The sequence below is a fragment of the Eschrichtius robustus genome, chromosome 10, assembly GCF_028021215.1.
Source record: "Eschrichtius robustus isolate mEscRob2 chromosome 10, mEscRob2.pri, whole genome shotgun sequence".
Taxonomy (NCBI): Eukaryota; Metazoa; Chordata; class Mammalia; order Artiodactyla; family Eschrichtiidae; genus Eschrichtius; species Eschrichtius robustus.
The window spans coordinates 53,488,457-53,508,137 of record NC_090833.1 but is presented as its reverse complement, the minus strand read 5'-3'; the positions used below and the strand labels follow the sequence as shown (position 1 = coordinate 53,508,137).

The following is a 19,681-nucleotide window of genomic DNA, read 5'->3' as shown; positions in this document are numbered from 1 at the left end:
CCAGGAGAATCTTAGAAAAATCTTTTTTTTTTTTTCCCCCAATCTTTTTTTTTTCCCCCTTTTTCCCCAGAGGAGGAAGGTGATCATTTGAGAGACTTAGAGGACACTGAGGTCAAGGGATCCCTTATAATGAACTTCTTGCCTGCTTGATAACGTTGAGATTAAGTAATAATTTTGTTCTTTTCATGCACTTCTTCCAAGTCATTCAAGTTTAACAGTCAAACGACTGGATTATAGTACAACTGTTCTAGCGGCATCTTGTAACAACACATGGGTTTAGTGCAGAGGCAGAAGACCCAGCTCCAGTACTGAATACTGTCACCCCTACAGGTCTATTGGGGCAGAGGTAAGAAATAAAGCTCAAACCTGAGTATAAGAGAGGTTGTATTTAGCATCCGAAGGGTGGGCTCACATCAACCAGCTAAGAGTCACTGAGCCTGCTATGGAAGCTGCCAGCACCCGTAACTGACTACTAGAGTTAAATAGCCCAAGACAAGGTATCAGTTCTGCTACTAATTCTTACTAGGGCAGCCTTTTCTCCTTAATTAGGGTGACCATGCAATTTGTTGTCCAAATTGACGCAATCTCAGTAGAAGGGGGACAGTGTTAATTTTCCCAGGAAGATAAGCATTGACCAGGACCGTGCTAAGCAAAGCAGGCAGCTTGGTCATCCTACCTGGGAGGAAGTCAGGGAGTAAGAAGAGTCTTGACAAGGAGCCACATCGGGTATTCTAGGGTTATCCTTCTCAGATTATATTCTTCTTTGCCCATGTGCCTATACTTTCTACTTGAATTTCCAGTTTAAAACATTCTTCTCTAACGAATATTCTGTAATGGGAAATCAGCTAAAAGCCAACAATTTGCTGAAAAGATGACAGGGACCACCTCAAGTCAGGGGTTTAAGCCAGGTACAACACTCAGAGTTCAGAGTGTAGTAAACCAGAGAGCCGCTCTGGGTTAGCCTCAGATATTGTTAAAGGGGAGACAGTGATTATAGTAAATTTCTAGAACTCAAGATGGGATGATCAATTATGATGATCTGAAAAGGATTATTTATCTCCTAAAATTGTGTAGCCAAGGGAACATGAAAGGCCATATTACTTTTTAGATTCATACCTGCTTCTAAAATCACTGAAATACTCAAACACCAGTATTAACAGTTTAAGTGATATCCAAGGCCCATCTTCTCCTGAGCATGCAGGAAGGTGCCAGAGGGTCTCAGAGTCAGTTATTGTAATTCACCCTGTGATACTCTTCAGAAGTTGCAAAAGAGAGAGTACGGAATGGTTGTAAAGAGACCTCATGAATTTAAGAAGTATAAGATGTTACAGGGATAGAAAAGACTCGTTATACTACAAAGTGAACAAGATACACAGGGTCAGAGAGATTGCTAGGGTTCCTCTCTCTCCATTCTGAGCACAGACTGGGAGGGTAAAGACAGGCTGTTTGAACTGGGTCTTGAGAGATGGATAGAAATTTAGATGTGCCACAGGGGAAGAGAACTACCAGTTCCATTCTTGGGGTATTCGAGTTACTGATGTATCAGTTCAGCCTAACACTTGTAGAAGAATGAGTTACTAGGAGTGAGAACATGGCTTGCAGAATCCAAGCTGAAGTTGACTAAATATGCTAGTCGACATGCTTGAAAGAAAAGGCCCTGCTGAAATTGTAACCAAGTTCAACATCAAGAGGTTGGACAGGAAAAATAGGAATTGCTTTGGAAGTTTTAAGTAATTGTGTAACTTTTCCCTTCCATGGAGGAACATCTCAAAATAAGCATTCAGAACTTCCCCGAGCAAAGCTCCCACTTTCCTTCTCTACCTTCATATCTGAGAGGCAGAGACGAATTCTGACCAAGAATATATTTACTTTTTCCCACTTTGCGTGATCTTGATTGTAGGTACATCTACCTCCTTACCTCTTCCAAACCTTCCTGTTACATAGCTAGAATTGATTTATGCAGAGACTATTTTAGGAAAAGCCAGCGATGACCCCTACAATGACTCAGGTTAGTTTCTACTGAGGTAGTCAAATGGTAAAGTAAGACTTCACACCATGGAGAGAATAATTACTCTCTAAAAAAAAAAAAAAAAAATGGGTTTTGCCAAATGTAGTTTAGCACAGAAGAAGAATGGCTACTTACACCAAGAGAACAGTGGACAAGAGTGAGGTCCTTTAGTGAGAAAATTAGTGAGAGAATTATATCACCCAGGTAACCCAGAAAGAGCACGGAACTCAATATCTTGTAGAATAGATTAAAATCTTAGTGTTAGAATGCAAATGATATAAATGTGTCACATTGGAGAACTATTCTTGGTCCTGAGACTGGAGATAAGCTTCTTTTCTGATATTGCAGCATGGGTTTACTCTGCTTCCAAATGAGCTGCTAATTTACATATTGGCATGCAGACATCCATGATACTGCTCTGAGAGCTCAAGCACAGGACTGTCTGCCAGTATGTTTATACTATAGCATTTTAGTAATGATGCATGAAGAAGTAGGTAAGGGCATAACAAGATGGCAGTTGATGAAATCTACATTTAGCTTCTATTTTTCTTCTGGATTTTTAGTTTGTAAAGTGGACATCTTTATGTAACGTCTTTTAAAAGGCAAATGACAATGTTACCACCGACAAGAGTTTTACAACACAGAACAAAGGGATCATAAAGCAAACTTCAGCATGTATTCAAGGTACCTAAATGCCATCTTGACATGTAGTTCTCAGCTGTCCTGGCTTAATGAGAGGTTACATAGGTTGCAAAAACAGGCATTTCTCATAATGATCTTTTAATAGATGCTAATCGATGGGTATGATGGCGTATCCCTATTTTCTTGGGGGAGAGAATGTCTTCCATCTTGCCTAGTGCTTTAAAATCAGCATCTCTGTAGACAGGGAATTAAAAAAAGAATCCTTATCTGATCTTTGATCTGGGCTGGCTTATAGTTTCTATACCAGGAGTAAATTAATTCCTGAAACTGCAGGGGATTTCCTACCGTCCACGGCTTGCTTTTTGGGGATCGGAACCATTTGAGAATTAAAAAAAAAAAAGTCTGTTCTAAGCAATCTTCTGTCTGTCTCTCTTCCTGGTCCTCCCCTTCCTTCCTCTAGCTTCCTATACCAAAATTTTGTCTGATCTAAGATCAACCGGGTCTATCATTTGAAAGGAACTCCACTGTATCTTCAAAATTCCATACTCAAGTCGCTAACTTCACATCAAACACTCAATCATATCCCTCCAGACCAGGAAGTATAGAATCTTTGGACTCGAGTTCAAAGCAGTTCTTAGGAGTGGATTCTATTTCTCAGAGTCTTGATACATTTGTAGAAACTAAGATATAATATCATCATCTGTCAATACAATGCATAAGTCCTAGTGGGGTGGCAGGTGCGACTGTCCAGCTCTTTACTCACCACAGTTCATTTCGTCACTGCCATCAGCACAGTCTTCGTCCCCGTCGCATTTCCACAGCAGTGTAATACAGCGGCCATTTGTGCACTGGAATTGGGAGGGTTCACATTTGGCTTTTCTTCCTAAAATCAGGAGGGAACACTTAGCTAAGCTGGGACACAAGGATGGTAAGTTAGAGATGCTAGTTACCTGAAACCCATGGATAGGAGTCCTCTTGGAGGGACAGCTGCAGACTCAGAGGCTATAACACTGTAGGGGCCAGAGCTGGATGGGCCTTGGGGCAGTGACTGACAGTAACTGAGTTCTTAGCTGGGCACACGCCATCTGGATAAGACTAGATTCCCCAGCCTCTCTTGCAGGAGGCATAGCCATGGGACTAAGGTCCGGCTAATGGGATGTAAGCAGAAATGGTATATACAACTTCTGGGAAATATCCTCAAAGGCACAGGGGATCCAGTTTCCTTAATTTTATTCCTTTCTGGTTCCTGAAAACTAGGCATGGTGGCTGGAATGGTAATCTTGGGTCAATGGAGCCAGACCAAGATAGAAGGAACGTAGATTGCCCAGAGACTGCAGGTGGCAGGGCAGGGGATTCACCTGTGGACTCATTTCTCCCATTCATTTACCTCAGCTGTGTCGTTATAATCATGCCACCAAATCCTAATCCTTTAATGGCATTTCTTGTCCACATTCTATACTGTTACTCATCAATGATGCTTCTATTACGAGCAAAGTAAAGGATATTTAGAAAAGGCGAGAGGTTTAATACGTGGTTCCTTGTCTCAGAATTTGAGGACCAATTGGAAAAAGACATGTTTACAAAATGACTCTAAGATAAAAAGCACGAAGAAGGTACGGTTAAGAGGTGAAGGGAGATCATTTTTTTAATTTAATTTTTATTTTATATTATAGTTGAGTTACAATGTGTTAGTTTCAGGTGTACAGCAAAGTGATTCAGCTATACATATATATATATCTCCATTCTTTTTCAGATTCTTTTCCCGATTCCTTTCCCACATAGGTTATGACAGAATATTGAGTAGAGTTCCCTGTGCTATACAGTGGGCCCTTGTTGATTATCTATTTTATACCTAGTAGTGTGTATATGTTAATCCCAAACTCCTAATTTATCACTCACCCGCTGCACCTTTCCCCTTTGGTAACCATAAGTTTATTTTTGAAGTCTGTGAGTCTGTTTCTGTTTTGTAAATAAGTTCATTTGTATCATTTTTTTAGATTCTACATATAAGTGACATCATATGATATTTGTCTTTCTCTGTCTGGCTTACTTCACTTAGTATGATAATCTCTAGGTCCATCCATGTTGCTGCATTATTTCATTCATTTTATGGCTGAATAATATTCCATTGTATATATGTACCACATCTTTTTTACTTTTTATTTATTTATTTATTTATTTTTGGCTGTGTTGGGTCTTCGTTTCTGTGCGAGGGCTTTCTCTAGTTGCAGCGAGCAGGGGCCACTCTTCATCGCGGTGCGCGGGCCTCTCACTGTCGCGGGCTCTCTTGTTGCGGAGCACAAGCTCCAGACGCGCAGGCTCAGTAGTTGTGGCTCACGGGCCTAGTTGCTCCGCGGCATGTGGGATCTTCCCAGACCAGGGCTCGAACCCGTGTCCCCTGCATTGGCAGGCAGATTCTCAACCACTGCGCCACCAGGGAAGCCCCCACATCTTTTTTATCCATTCCTCTGTCGATGGGCATTTAGGTTGCCTCCATGTCCTGGCTGTTGTAAACAGTGCTGCAATGAACATTGGGGTGCATGTATCTTTTTGAATTATGGTTTTCTCCCGTATGTGCCCAGTAGTGGGATTGCTGGATCATATGGTAGATCTATTTTTAGTTTTTTTAAGGAATCGCCATACTGTTCTCCATAGTGGCTGTACCAATTTACATTCCCACCAACAGTGTAGGAAGGTTCCCTTTTCTCCACACCCAAAGGGAGGTCAGTTTTAACTTAGTGATGTGAGAAAAGCAAAGCAAGGTGGGAGCCACAGACCTGGATTCTATTTTTCTGAAACTCAGTTTTCCTATGCTCAATGTATGAATATAATTCACATAATGGCATGAATGAATACTTGGAAGTAGGGCACTTAGTTTTTTTTGCTTGGAATGGGACAGCTGACATTCAGGTGTTTCCTATCATTAGCAGGTCTATCCTTCTGGAGGATGTAATTTCTTCGAGATAAAAGGCAAAGATCTGGTTGCTTACAGCAAATACACCGCAAATATTCGAGAAAACCAGTGGAGCCATATAGTTCATGCAGATTCCTTAGGGAGGTCTTCCCAGCGGAAAGCCTTGCGACTTCCTGTACCTTTCAGCATCTGCAGCTGTGGCGTGTGGGCATAAGAACAGATGCTACAGTGACAAGCACAGACTGGAACTCTTGTGTCATGTACACAATGCTCTAGTTGGCATCCCTACTCTCAGCTACCCCCTACTGTCTGGGAGCATGCTATACTTTGTGGCTAATTCCCAGGGAGATGAAAATTTGGTCCTAGTTTACCATATGGGTGTGTGGTTACTTAGATACTAAATGTACTCATTTAAAAACTATATGTACCACTCTGCCCGCAAGAGTGTAGTTAAGCTAGGACCCAGATACAAAGCAGGATGAATCAGTGGCACTTCCTATCTGCAGTTCATTTTTTATTTTATTTTATTTTTTTATAATTATTATTAGTTTTTTGGTCACACCACGTGGCTTGCAGGATCTTAGTTCCCCGACCAGGGATTGAACCCAGGCTCCAGCAGTGAAAGTGCTGAGTCCTAACCATTGGACCACCAGGAAATCCACCCCTCCCCTCCCGACATTTTTTAAAATTTACCATGTTAACCATTTTTATTTATTTATTTATTTGGTCGTGCTGCGTGGCTTGAGGGATGTTCCCCAACCAGGGATTGAACCCGGGCCATGGCAGTGAAAGCCTGGAATCCTAACCATTAGGCCACCAGGGAACTCCTCTTCCTACCTGTATTTCAGACTATTCATTCAATCCACAAATATTTTATTGGGCACAAGAACGGGGAACAAGGACAGGGTAGAGGCCGTCAGGAAGCATCGCATGCTAGTTTTTATACCGCGAAACCAAGTATGACGTACCTGGCTGCCTCTCACCCTCCCCCTTTTATCGCTGGAGTCTCGATATAGTCTTAATATTCTCAATGCTGGGGTTATCTGTTCCAGGGCCCACTGGCTGTAGTTCTTTATCCCCACGGCCTCTGACTGTTGTGGGAGTGGTAAGAATCTACTTAGAGTACTTTACTTGAAAAGTAAAAAAAGAACAATTTATAGTCAGAGAACAGAAATATACATATACTTGGAAAGAAAAGTCAGGTTGCAATTAGAATACCTTTTGAAAAGGTGTTAGTTACCAAAGCTTTTAGTTGTTTGGTCAAAATGAGACAAAAACATCGATGTTGATATCTATGCTGTCAAAAAGGTAACCATATAATCCGACTTGGACAGGGACTTAAAAGTAGGCGTCAGATGATGGTTTTCCACTTGGGGTTAGGTACCTGGCAGATCTCTTTAAAAATGAGCCTTGATTGTAACTACAGATTTTATAGACACTCAAGATGGCCTGGGATTAAATATGGGCGCACAATAGCCTAAGGCTGGTGTTTAGTCCACTATCACCTTAAGGAGGCTCTGAATGTAACTGTAACATACAGGCAATCAACAGCAATAAATGCTGGGTTAAAATCCCAGCAATGCTGCTTTAAGAGTCGCTGTTGAGCGGGCTCAGGACAGACACAGGCATTTTCTTAGTGTTTATTCCAATATCTCAAGACAAAAAGGAGTTTAATTTCTACCTCTTATCTCAAGACGTTTCCCCTTCACCCAAGCTTCTGCCCGATGGTCATAAAGCTGTGTTTTACCATGACACACACGGCTCTCCATTAAGAAAGGAGAACAATGGCATTAGGAATGGAGTACGCTACTAACCTACCATCCCTGCTTCTTTAAAAGAGGAGAGGGGTGGGAGTGGGGGTGGGTGAAGCTGGCTGGCTTTATAAAGGGCTCTTTCTTTAAAGAGAAGAGAAGAGATGTCCTAAGCTCTATGGCCGTGCCTCGGTTTCTTAAGTTTCCTAAGCACCTTGTTCTGAAAGATTGCTCCTGGGTAGAAAGGACTCCCTAGTTCTGTTTAATTCCCTGCATCGTGCAGAGCGGGGAGAGCTCAGACACCTGATTGCAGCGTGGTGGGTTTTCTGCCCGAGTTTCAGGAAGATTCTCCCTTTACACCTGTGGTGCCTACCTGGGAATGCTGCCGTACAGAGCTCCAAAAGAATGGAAAACACCAAACGAGTTAAGCTTTGGGTTTGCAAAGCTTTGGGGGATTACAGGATTGTGGGCCTGTAGTCTATTTCCATCCATGACAGTTAAGTCTCAAGTTCAGCATTATACTTTCATAAAGGGAACTGGGTGAGCTTGAAATTATTGACACCCAAGGTCTTTTCAGTGCTTAGGCTAAGCTAAAGCCAATGATGCCTCAAAAAATAAATTACAAGTAGAAGCGCTCGGCATCCTACAACCCAGGGTCTATCTGCTCAGAAAGGTGAAAAGTCGGAGTAAATGTGATTTTTAGCGGGTTCCTCAAAGTCACAGGGTTCACAGGAGCGCCTTGGCAGCATCGGGGTGGCTGCAGTCAGGGGAAAGGCTATGACAGCAGGGAACCTGGGCATTCCGCCTCTGTTTCAACCAGTATTTCTTTTCAACATTGGAGTTTTGTGTAAGAATTTGAAAAGGGTTCCATAACTTTAAGAAATCAAACGGTTGGACTAGATCTGGGTTTCCTTTCAGCTCTAATACTTAGGATGAATATCCCTACCCCTTTGGGCCAGGGGGTTGGAAGTCACTTGTACCTAGTCGTCTACACGGCTGTTTACACTTGTAACGAATGACTGAATGCCCAGAAGAGCTGAAGATTTCCTCACTAATTCTGGGCTTACACAGTTGATATCAGACTCTGCAAACTTACTTCAAGGCGCCCATGTCCCAGGAGCCTTGCTTACCTAAATAGTTAACGTTGCTACCCAGACATGTTGGCAGTTCACTGGCTCCAACCAACTCAGGGGTTTTAATGCATTTAGAAGTCAGCCTGCCGTTGTTGTCTAATTGTCCCTGCAAGGGTTAACATGGAAGAACAGTACGTAAGCTTCGGTAAAACAAAACAAAACAAAACTGCATAGACCTTACAGTAAATGCCAAGCCTTCCAAGTGGGCTACGAAGTTCCCTGTAGGGCTCCGAGTGGCACCTTTGCAGGAGTGCTCCAAAAGGGATGCCCACAGTAAGGAGATGTTTCTGCGTGTCAGGCTCAGACTTGAACTTCAACCTGCACAGAGGGGCTGCGGCTGCCACACTGCTGGGACTAGCAAGGCCGAGTGTTCACATCTCTCACAGCCCTCCCATTTGCTTGATTGTACGGGTGTTATCATCTCCTGGAATTTTCGTCAGTCCATATGTTTTGGCACTTCTGGGGCTGCCAAGGGCATTTATTTTTAGTCCAGCTCGCTCCTACTGCTTGCCACTTGAACGCCAATCTTTCTATTCATAGGCTAAAACTCCTTTTAGGACAAGCAGCTTTTCAAGTCTGCAAAGAAGTTTTCCTACAAGGGAAGAAGGTTAGGAAGAGGAACTGAGGATGAGAGACTGAGCTGTGTTCTGGCCTTACTGTCAGCCTCTGAAGCCTTGTGAGAACCAGGCGGGGGGCCAGCTAAACGCTGTGAAATACTTGGGTTAATCCTTCTGATTCACTCAATCCTATAGTTCAATTGTCAGTTTGCCCATTTACATCAGATTGAGATGATCTTGAGAATCATGGATAAATAACTTAATTTTTATTGTTAGCCAAACACTGTTCTAAGACCTCAGTCTCTTGATTTAATTCTCAATCCTACACAGTCAGCGCTACTGTTCCCCTTTTACATATCAGGAAACCTGTTTGGGGAAGGGAGGACAGTACTTGCCCAAGATCACCTTGGGCAGAACTAGAATTTGAACTCAGGCAGTCTGGCTCCAGATACCATGTGATTGAGCACGCATACCAACTACAGCACCTGACTCAGGACCACTTCCTTCCAGAATATTCTGCTGACTTGTGATATGGGTAGTAGTGTCAGTTTAAATGAATCCAGAATTAGGTACTATCACTTATCAGGAAGTCACTATCCTAACAGAGCCTTATTGTTGAGATAGAGCCCACCCTCCCGTCCCCATTTTGATTTTTAAAAAATGCTGCCTCAGTATCCTTAGCAGGTCTTTTCCTAGAAGGACTACAGTGCTTGGTTTTCTTGTCTAGAAAGAGCTAAGGCTCTCCTGATATATTTGGGAAGTTATTAGTTTTGTGGGTGGTAAAAGTCAGTAGTTCTCAAGATCACGTTTGTATCAGGAGCCCCTGAAGGACTTATTAAAACACAGTGCTGCCCCCTCACCAGAGATTCTGACTTTGTAGGTCTAGCATGGGGCCCAAGTTTGCATTTCTATCGAGTTCCCGGAGGCTGTTGACCCTGCTGGTCCCTGACCACACTTTGAAACCACTGCGGGAAGGTTAGGCGGCTGAGATTCTACCCACAATGCAGGTGACTACTTCATTCTCAGGGTTGGACTCTATAGTACTCACCCCATAAGTCCTTGTGTGCACCACTGGTTGGACATAGATGACAACTGCCAATCTAACAACAGAGATTATGATGACGACCTTTGTGTCATTAGGTAAAATCTACTTGGATATCCTAATAGGCATACACGGTAAAGAGGTTCTTCTAAAATCTGTCTTCCCATCCCCATGTGCCTGATCTTTTTTTAAAAATAATTTTATTTATTTATTTATTTATTTATTTTATGGCTGTGTTGGGTCTTCGTTTCTGTGCGAGGGCTTTCTCTAGTTGCGGCGAGCGGGGGCCACTCTTCATCGTGGTGTGCGGGCCTCTCACTATCGTGGCCTCTCTTGTTGCGGAGCACAGGCTCCAGACGCGCAGGCTCAGTAGGTGTGGCTCACGGGCCTAGTTGCTCCGTGGCTTGTGGGATCTTCCCAGACCAGGGCTCGAACCCGTGTCCCCTGCATTGGCAGGCAGATTCTCAACCACTGCGCCACCAGGGAAGCCCCACCTGACCTTTGACTGACCCACCACTTACTCTAAATCAGTAGTCCAACAGTGAGCCCAGATTCTTCTTCCCCGACATTTTGCCATCAAGTCCTGGGCATGTCCAAGCACTCATCTCTCACTTGATCTAAATTTGTCTCTTGTTCCTCCGCCTCCAGGCTGCCATGTTCTCTATCCACATCAAGATGGTGAATCAGGCAGCCAAGAATGGCCCAGAGTGCCAGGGATGGGATCACTTGCAGGCTTCTCACGGGCTCTAGGATTGTCTAGTTTCCTACCCATTTCCCCTGGCTTCTCCCTATCGCTTACCACTCGTTCAAATGTCATCCTTGAACGAGGCCCTCAGTTGCTTTCTTGACCAATTAGGTGTGGTCTGACTGCTTTCTCACTGTCTCCTGTGCCTGTCACATAGCTGTCACATACTGAGATGTGCTCACCTACCTGCTTCCATCTCTACAAACGGAGATCCCCTATGGCAGGGCCTGGAATGTGTCTTTGTAAGTTGGGACCAGGTGCCTGACATTTAAAAATTTTTTTAGGCACTAGCAAGTATTCCCCAATGCATCCGTTGATTTGTTAGTTCGCTAATAAAGTTGGTCTGAACTACAGATTTTTTCCCCAAAGCATTCTTCCCAGGTTTTCTGAACTTGAAACCAAGTATGAGCAGTTGTTTCACTAGTTAGCATACTTTGAAAGACTCTTAGGTTACAAAGGCCACAGTTCCCAATGCCTACGAGGGTACTTTCACCTCATCTTCAGAAACTTTATCATTTAAAAACAGAGCACTTTCCTGCACTTATATATCAGAATGAGTGTGTCAGTGTGGGTACGTTAGCCTCGTTTCCACGTGAGGAGAGAGGTTCCGGCACGCAGGGAAAGTTAGCAGTGGCTCACTGGTAAAGTTAGAAATTTCAGGGCTTTTACCTCTGACAGATTTTAGCGCTCTTTGGTAATGTTCGCAGCCATCCATTGTTGATTGAGTGCTATCACCTTTGTAGGATCATCTGCAGAGATGGAATAGTTCCTGGCTTTGTCACATGAGAGTCTAAGTTCTCGGTGATTTTTGAGAAACCTTCATAAGCTCTAACCCATGTGGCGTGTGGGACCTCCAGCAATCTTCAGCTGCTACCTGCCTCTTTTATGATTAAGTCTTGACCACTGTGTCTGCTCGCTCCCATCCAGAGCTTCTATTCCAGGCTGTCTTTGGATCACTGATTTCCTGGTTTGACTTCCCCACTACACTAAATGCCATGAAGGAAGAGCCCAACTTCTTGGTCACTGTGTCGCCTATGCCTGGTGCTAAACGGCATGTGGTGGGCACTCAGTAAATGGAAGTCAAGTGGTTTTGAGCAGAGGTACAAAGGAGGCTGGTATCAAACTACCACCTACTTAGGGAACCTACAGATCAGTTAGTAGCTCAGACCTCGGGAAGGTATCTTAAGAAAACTAAAGATTAGAGACAGTCTATAAAAGAACCTTATTTACTCATAGTATCTGGGGGAAGAATTATGTTATAACACACGAAGTAACTTGCAAATGTTGTCTATCACCATGGGTTTTATCGCCTCCCTTGTTTGGCAAATTACAAGCCCGACCTGATAGCCCACCCCTCCCCCTCCCACAACCACGTCTAGACACATAAAGGCAACTAGGCAGCAGAGCCAACTTGGATGACCCAGGTCGGGGGCAAGGTCGACCACTCTAGCCAGTGGTCCTATCTTATAGTTTCTGCCCCCAAAGTTCTCTCTAAAATACAGGGCCATGAATGCCCTTTCCCTGCTCCGCCCACCCATGCAGCATCTTTAAAATACAAAGTGGGCAAAGGATCTCTAAGCAGATATTAAGCCACTTCTAGCAGAATCGCTGTATTTATTCTCACAGCACCTGGCAGGCATTCCCTTGTTAATTTAGAGCCCCCATAGAGCCATCAGGCCCAAACTTTTCTAGGCAACTTCACATGAAGGGAACCGTGTGCTAAGTTTAAGGTTATCGCCTGCCACCTCATTCAGTCCCTGCACTGCATCTAGTGTCTCTAACTAGGCAGTGTTAACAATGTTTAGAATTTTTACTGAAAACCAACAGAAAAGCTTAGCGGAGACACCAATTCGGACTGAAAAAACGCACAGAGTGAAACTGAGGTAATTGTCATTTACAAAGCCAGATTCTCCTAGAGCTAAGTCATTCCTCTGTCTTTAAGTTTTATGAAAAGCTATCGGTCTTCAGATTTCCTAGCCAACAACTCTTTAGGTGGGCCAAAAAACTGCCCCCGGACCACTTACTTCTGCTCAGCAGGTGCATCTCATCCATCTCTGCTCAAGGTATGCTTGGACCCTTTCTCTTGAAAGCAGTCTCCGTGCTGTGGCCTAAGCACAGACGGGAACAAACTAAGCAATTTTGAGTCTATCACCTAACCACCTGGAGAGCAGCCGTATTAGCCCACCCTGAGAAACGCTTCTAAGGCAGGAACTTTTATCATAAGCTTCATTATAGACTTTATCATAGTCCTTTGAGGGATTTAATTTTTTATAGACTAGTAATGTGAAGGTGGCTTTCCAAAGAAAGGTCAGTATCCAAAGTAAATTTAATTATGACTTGAAATTGTATAGATGACTGCCTAAATTGGATCACTATTCCCTCTAGAGAGGGACAACTTTACTCACATTCTGTAAGAACTAGAAAATGGTCTAAATAGCTGATATCCATTATCTGTATTTCTATGCGGTGCTCCACGTCTTCTGGTCTCTGCACCAAAACCTGAAGCCATACGGCTGGGGGCTATCTGTTCCCTTGATCTTATGGTTGTGCTCTACTCTAGGAGTTCTTGCTAAGTCTGATCAGTCTGACATTCCTCCTGGAACAGAAGGGGCTTGTGACTATTTTTCACGTCTTCTAGAATTGTAACAAAACTACTCAAGTGAGATTGAGTTTATGGGTATCCAATTTTATAACAGGCAGAAGCACTTCTTTTGAGCATGGAGGCTGCTATAATTAAAATATACAGTATGGTTATATTGAAGTCCTAACATTTGGCAGCTCTACTGAACCTGGCCTTTATACATGCTTTAGGTATCTAGGGACTCCAAACAATTCGAGCAAAGAACCAAAATGAGCCAGGGCAGGTACTTAGCTAAATGTCAAGTGAATCGGGCAAAGGGGCGATCTGGGGAGCATTGCTGCTCCAGACCACAGGCAGCTGTCATTGCCAATGAAGGCCTGACTGGTGACCCTCCTTTAAAGAGTCCCTGCTCACATGCTCATTCTTTGATCTAGATGAGGATTATGATTATTGTCATATCTCCTCTTGGTGCTATCTGGATAAGTCAGGTTTATTTTCCCCCTGCCCTCCGGTCTCCTATCCCTCCAGGTACTGCCAATTTCACCAACCCACTCCCCACAAGAGGAGAAGTTCCGTTGACTCTTTTGTTGGTGGTTAGCCGTATCTGAATAGCTCTCACAAAACCCTGGTTCTTCTAGGCTCTGGCCTTAATGAATATATGGTACCCCAGATCCTAATCTTGACTACCTAGGCTGGAGGAAAATGTCCTAGAACTCCCAGGGATTTTTTTCCATCAGGTATGCTCCGTTACTGAATTTTAATTTCTCTTGTTAGCCTGACTTAAGTTCCTTGGCAGAGTCTTAAAGCACACGTGCCCTGTCCTAGAGTATTTTAGACCAGCATCATGCGTGTGTATGGTCAGAGTGCAGAAGACCAGGGCCAGAAAGTCAGTCCATATGCCTTGGGGCTTTGACCTTCAGACAGGAGCCAGCCTGGGTTAGCTTAGGGTCAATACCTGCCTCAGCCAACCCCAAATCTCCTCCAGCTCAGAAAGGATGTGTCTCCTTTCCTTCAAAGAATTTAAATCTTACATGGGCTTCTATTTTCCACTGTTCGTGGCATGTCACATATTTCACATGTGACCTAGGGGAGCAAAAGGGAGGCTGATACAAGTTGAACATATGGCTTCAACTAACTCATTTCGACAATTTAGGTGCATTCATAGCGTTCTATAGGATAAAGTTAACCTCTGATGGAAAGTTATTATACATTAAATTAAAAGAATATGAAAAGAACGCAGCAAAAACGAATCTTCTCTCCCACCTTCCTGGACAGTCATCAGTGTCTTAGTCTTTTGAAATGATATGAAAGGTGTAATGTAAGTCATGGCACTACTCTGAAAAATCGTTTAATAAGTTAGTATTGCTCAACCATTAATGATTAATGTTAGAGTCTGAAAACTTTTCAGGGCTTTTCCAATCTCTTAGTTTGGTTACACATCAGGGGCCATCTTCACTAGACACTCGCCTTTTTTCAAGGAGTCCAGGCAGGGGAAAGCATTTGAAAGAAAAGTCCACTGGAGCCTGTCCGTTTTTCACGTTCCCTTAAAGATAACATTTCTCAGGCTGCTAAATTACGAGCCCGCGGAGCCACGTGACCAACCTAAACGTGATCGGGCGGCCAGCCAATCGCAGAGCGCAGAAAAGCCCGTCCCAGCTTCTCACGCTCGGGACAGTCAAAACCTAAGGGCAGGGGGCATTCGGAGACTCAACGCCCCCCCACCCCAAGTATTGCTTGAGGGGCTGCTTGACCACACACTAAAGTTCGCTCTCACTTCAGGAGACACATGCCTGCAGGCAGGCGGGTCTCCCAAGCCACCGGGCGACAGGAGCTAGGGACTCTGGAGTGGGTACTTGGACGGGGGCAGTTCTCCGTCCCATTTCCCCAGAGCTGGCGAGCCAGCCCCTTGGTGTCATGTCGAGATCACTTCAGGGACCTGCCAGGATTCTCACCGAATCCTCTTAGAAGGGCTTCTTGTCGCCTGCCTGAGAAAGTTGTGCGGCCCCAAGTGAGAGAGTGGCTGAGGACAGGGCTCCCAGGCCCAGTGCGGCAGACCCTGGGGACCCGACAGTAGTCCCCACCGCCCTCCCCAACAAGCCACAGTCACACACCAGCTCTCCCAGCTCTCGTGCTACTCCCTTTGATCTACTGGTTAGAATGAAGGCTAATTGCAGTCACCAGATTAGGACCCAATTCCTCTCGAGGAAATCTCACCGGGAACGAGGCTCAGCAAACTAACCTGATTAAGTCTTCGTTCCACTCCCCTCCCCCGTTCAGCTATCCTGGAGACCCGAGAGGGAGAGTCCTATTTCAAGCCTCACTCTTCCTCTAACCCGCACTACACAGAGACGGCCCGGCGCCCGGGGAGTCGCAGTCCGGGTGCGCAGGCTGCGCACTTCTAGTCGCTCGGCGGAGACTCCCGGCGGCAGCCCACCGAACGTGCGGGTTCCTCACCGCCGCGGGGAACCCCAGTCCCGGTCGGCACCCGGCGCCCTTCCTCATCCACCGCCCGCTCCCGCCCTCCGTGAAGTCCGAGGAGCGCTCCGGGGGCTGCCGCGCACGTCCCGGCCCACTGCCTCCTTCCTAACACTCCGCCTGGCAGAGGAGACACAACCATTGTTCAACGGCTCAGAAGCCCATATTTCCCATCCCCGGCCAAGCGGAGTGAAAAACGAGGCGAAGCACAGGTTTTAGGGGAGGGAGTGTAAGGGAATTAAGACTAGTTCGGGCAAGGCTTTAGGACACCCCAAATCCCACTATCCCCCCAGCCTGGCTCCCGGGAGCCGCGGTGCTGACAGCTCAGAGGCGCCACCAGGGTGGGGAGGGAGAGAAGGCGACGAGAGTGGAGAGGCGCCTCCTAGGAGGGGGGTGGGCAAAAGGAGACCCGCGCCTCGGGGCCCCCTGGCGCGCCGGCTGGGTCCGGGCAGGCCGCGGAGGGGCACGTCCTCACTCACCCGCTCCGGTGGTGCCGCTCTCCCGGGGCGCCCAGCACAGCGCGAGCAGCAGCCAGAGCGCCCAGCGCGCGGACGTGCCCATGGTGCCCGTCTGGATGGTGCCGCCGCCGCCGCCGCTCGCTCCGCACAACAAGTTACCAGCCCTTCGGAAAGGAGGAAGGAGGTGGGGGCGGGGAGGGAGGAGGGGGAAGGGGAGGAGGGGAAGGAGTTCGAAGGGGGGGAAAGGGAGCAGGGAAGAAGAGGCGCACCCCCCTCCCCTACAACTTGCACAATCTACCCCCCACCAGCCAACCCACCCACCCACCCACCCACCTACCTACCTCCCCGGGCTGCAGCGGTAGTGCAAGCCGAGCCCGCGGGCAGAAAATAATGCAGGCGCTGCAGAGGAGGGGAGGGAAGAGGAGGGGAGAAAGGGAGAGGGGGTGGGGAGCCGAGAGCGGAGAAGACAGAAGAGAGAGGAGCCGGCCGCGGAGCACCCACCCTGGCGGCCGCTGGAGCGCGGGGTGAGGAGCGAGGAGGGGGCAGGAGGGGGAGTGGTCAGCGGGGGGTGGGGGCGGGCGCGGCGGCTTCAGCCCTCCTTCCCCACCCTCGACGCGCTCCTCTTATAAGCTCGGGGCAGCCAGGTTCCTGCGCCGGGGGTGTGTGAGTGTGCGTGCGAGTGTGAGCGTGAGTGGCCGTGGCCGTGGCCGCCGCTGCCACCCGGACTGCTCCCGGGGCCCGGCTGCTCCGCGCGTCCGCCCGGGGCTCACGGGGGCCCGGGGCGGCCGCTGGTTGGCTCGCGCGCCGCCCTCGCCTCCAATCCCCGGTGCCTGCCCTAATTTCCTGATCCAGGGAACCTGCCGCCGCAGCAGCTGTGCGCTCCCTACAGTCATTACTGTACCTTCCCGGCAGCCGCCAGCAGTAGATGCAGCAGAAGCAGCAGCAGCAGTTAGCACTGATGCAACTACTGAGGCTATTGCCACCGCCTTCCCACTAACGCGGCTTACAGCCCGGGGGGGACTTGCAGTTTCCAGGGGCAACAAGCGTCTCTCTGCCACCCTCTCCTGCGCCTCAAAGGAGGCTGGTCCTGTGAGGCTGGTAGGTAGCTTCTTCCTTGGGCCTCCTCTCTCCGCTTAAAAGTGCTGAAGAGGAGTGGGTCTAAACGTTTGGGCTACTTTGATGTGGGGTTGGGGATGCCTGTCTCAGTCAAACGCTGAGATGCCATTTTTGCTAAAAATTAAATGTGTCTTTAAGTGAGAGCGTGTGTGTAAGGAGAGTGCGCGCGGTTGTGGTTTGTCCTCTGTAATAGAATGGGACGAAAGTAACCCAGTCTGGGATGAGGAGGAGGGGGATATCGCTAGCGCAGCTCTGCATTCTCTCATCAACGATTATAGTTAATTGCTAATTGCACAAATGATAGTCGGAGGGCCTGTAATTAAAAGCTTAACCTTTGCTTGGGGGAGGGGAAACCCGTAGGTTTATTCTTCTTGATATAGTTTGCAACATTCAATTACAAGGCTCAAGGAAAGAAAAAAGGAAGCAAAGGCAAGATTCCTGTAAAGGATTGATTCCTGTTTTGTGTCTGGCAATACTTAGCCTGTAATTTGCTTTTGTATACTTCAGTTTTCTTGCACAATTTCCCCTGGTTGTCCCCATTTAACCAGACTGGGAGGACACACCGAGCTATTTCACCTTCTTAAATAAAGGGTTTATATATTTTTTAAAAGTTGTTTTGATCTTGAATGACTCAAACTCCACTGATTTCAATAGGACCAGCTCTGACGCTATTCTATTGATGATGTGAGAAGTAGAGGGCTCCTGCCTAGCTGTATTCCTCTTGTCTTGGTGCTCCAGGGCATTTGTCAAGGCTAACCATCAGATGGGATGTTTATTAGGAACTTACTGGATCCAGGAGATGGAGAGGAGAGGAAACTTCCAGGTCAGGATACACTTTCGTGGGGTCAGAGGATACCCAGATTGTGAATGGTCTACACGAAGGGGCTTAACTCTGTCAATATGTATTGGTGGAGACTTGCACTGTAGTTCATTTTGAACTCTATTTTGCTCGCTCTGTGGTTGCACGTTTGATATAAACTGCAGCAGCTGCACATGTGTTGCATGTGAAACTGAGTTGAACTCTGCTTTATGCCATTAGTAGTGAAGAGGCATGCAGGTGTTGCTCACCTAACAGGCATTAAGGGATGGTGGTAAAACAGGTGTGTGGCATTTTCAATATTCTCGGGGTTCTGAAAGAGAGGCTGATAATGAGCTGTGTCACTGACGGAAGAGAAAATGTGGTAGAGGGGATGAGTGGAAGCAATATGAAAAGGCACATTAATATAGTCATGTGGTTTGTTTTTAATATTTTACTCGGAGATAAATATGTATACTGTAAGCTGAACATTGGTATGGTATAATAAGATTTACCTTTGACAAACACGTTATGCTTTCTGTCTCTCCAAAGGATATAAATAAACTGTTGGTGAACTTAGCTGCGGCTCTGTGTTCAATCCTGTAGCTCTCTTGTTGGATCAAAGGGAAGCATAACTTTTGGCTCCACCTCTCATTTGGCTGTGTAACTTGGGAGAATCTCAGTGCCTCTCTGTGCCTGCTTTCTGACCTACAAACTGAACACAAAACCAATTCACATAAAGTCAAAGTGCTCTGTGGCCTCCAGGACCAGCTCTCTGCAAAGTGTTGATTATTAGAAGGAAAGGTTGTAAGGAAGAGTGAATTTGATTAATATAGGAAGTAACCGAATAACCAAAATGATACATTTATCATGAGTGGAGATGGGTGTGCTTGAACTAGGCTCAGAGAGGCTGACAGTGCTGCATACAGAGCCTTCAGGTAAATGCATAGGCATCCCCGCTCCCACAATCTACCACATTCGTCAGCCTGTTGAAGCAACACACACTGAGCATCCCTGGGTAGCAGGCGCTGTGCTAGGCAGTAGGTATACGGAGATGCTTGTCTAAGGAAGCTCAGGATCCGGTGCGGGAGGCGGAGAAGTTGGCGATTGTGGTACCCTATGCACAGCACACGCTTAGGCTTCAAGGTGCTATAAGGTGACGGGGAAAGAGTAGCTAATCCGACTGGGGGACCAGAGGGTCAGAAAAGGCTTTCCAGAGCACTTGTCTCTGAGCTGAAGTCATCATTTTTACCAAGCAATTCCAATTCTCTTTACTGCTGGACACATGGTAGGATTGCACTTCCTGGCTCCATTATAGTTAGGTGGGGCTGGAAGACCAGTTCTGGCTAATTATTTGTGAGCAGAAGTTCTAGGGTGTCACTTCTGGACTGGGGCATTTAGTGGGACTTGCATGAGACCCTCTCTTTTGGTCTGCATGGTGACTAGAAATGCTCAAGTGATGG

General features: G+C 46.4%; 1 protein-coding gene across 6 annotated transcripts in view; it reads right to left on the bottom strand.

Annotated features, from left to right (window-relative positions):
* Positions 1-17,225, bottom strand: part of VLDLR (very low density lipoprotein receptor) — a 34,557-nt gene extending 17,332 nt beyond the window's left edge. For 2 of the 6 annotated variants that reach the window (XM_068553693.1, XM_068553697.1), the window contains exons 1-3: positions 16,648-17,049; positions 16,328-16,470; positions 3,414-3,533 (exon numbers count right to left, since the gene is read on the bottom strand). In XM_068553693.1, coding sequence (XP_068409794.1) covers positions 3,414-3,533; positions 16,328-16,409 — 202 coding nt within the window. In that variant the 5' untranslated portion in view covers positions 16,410-16,470; positions 16,648-17,049. Of the gene's footprint in view, positions 1-3,413; positions 3,534-16,327; positions 16,471-16,647; positions 17,051-17,207 lie in introns of those variants that run through there. The other 4 variants (XM_068553696.1, XM_068553698.1, XM_068553694.1 and 1 more) reach the window with 4 other exon arrangements.
* Positions 17,226-19,681: the final 2,456 nt, after the last annotated feature.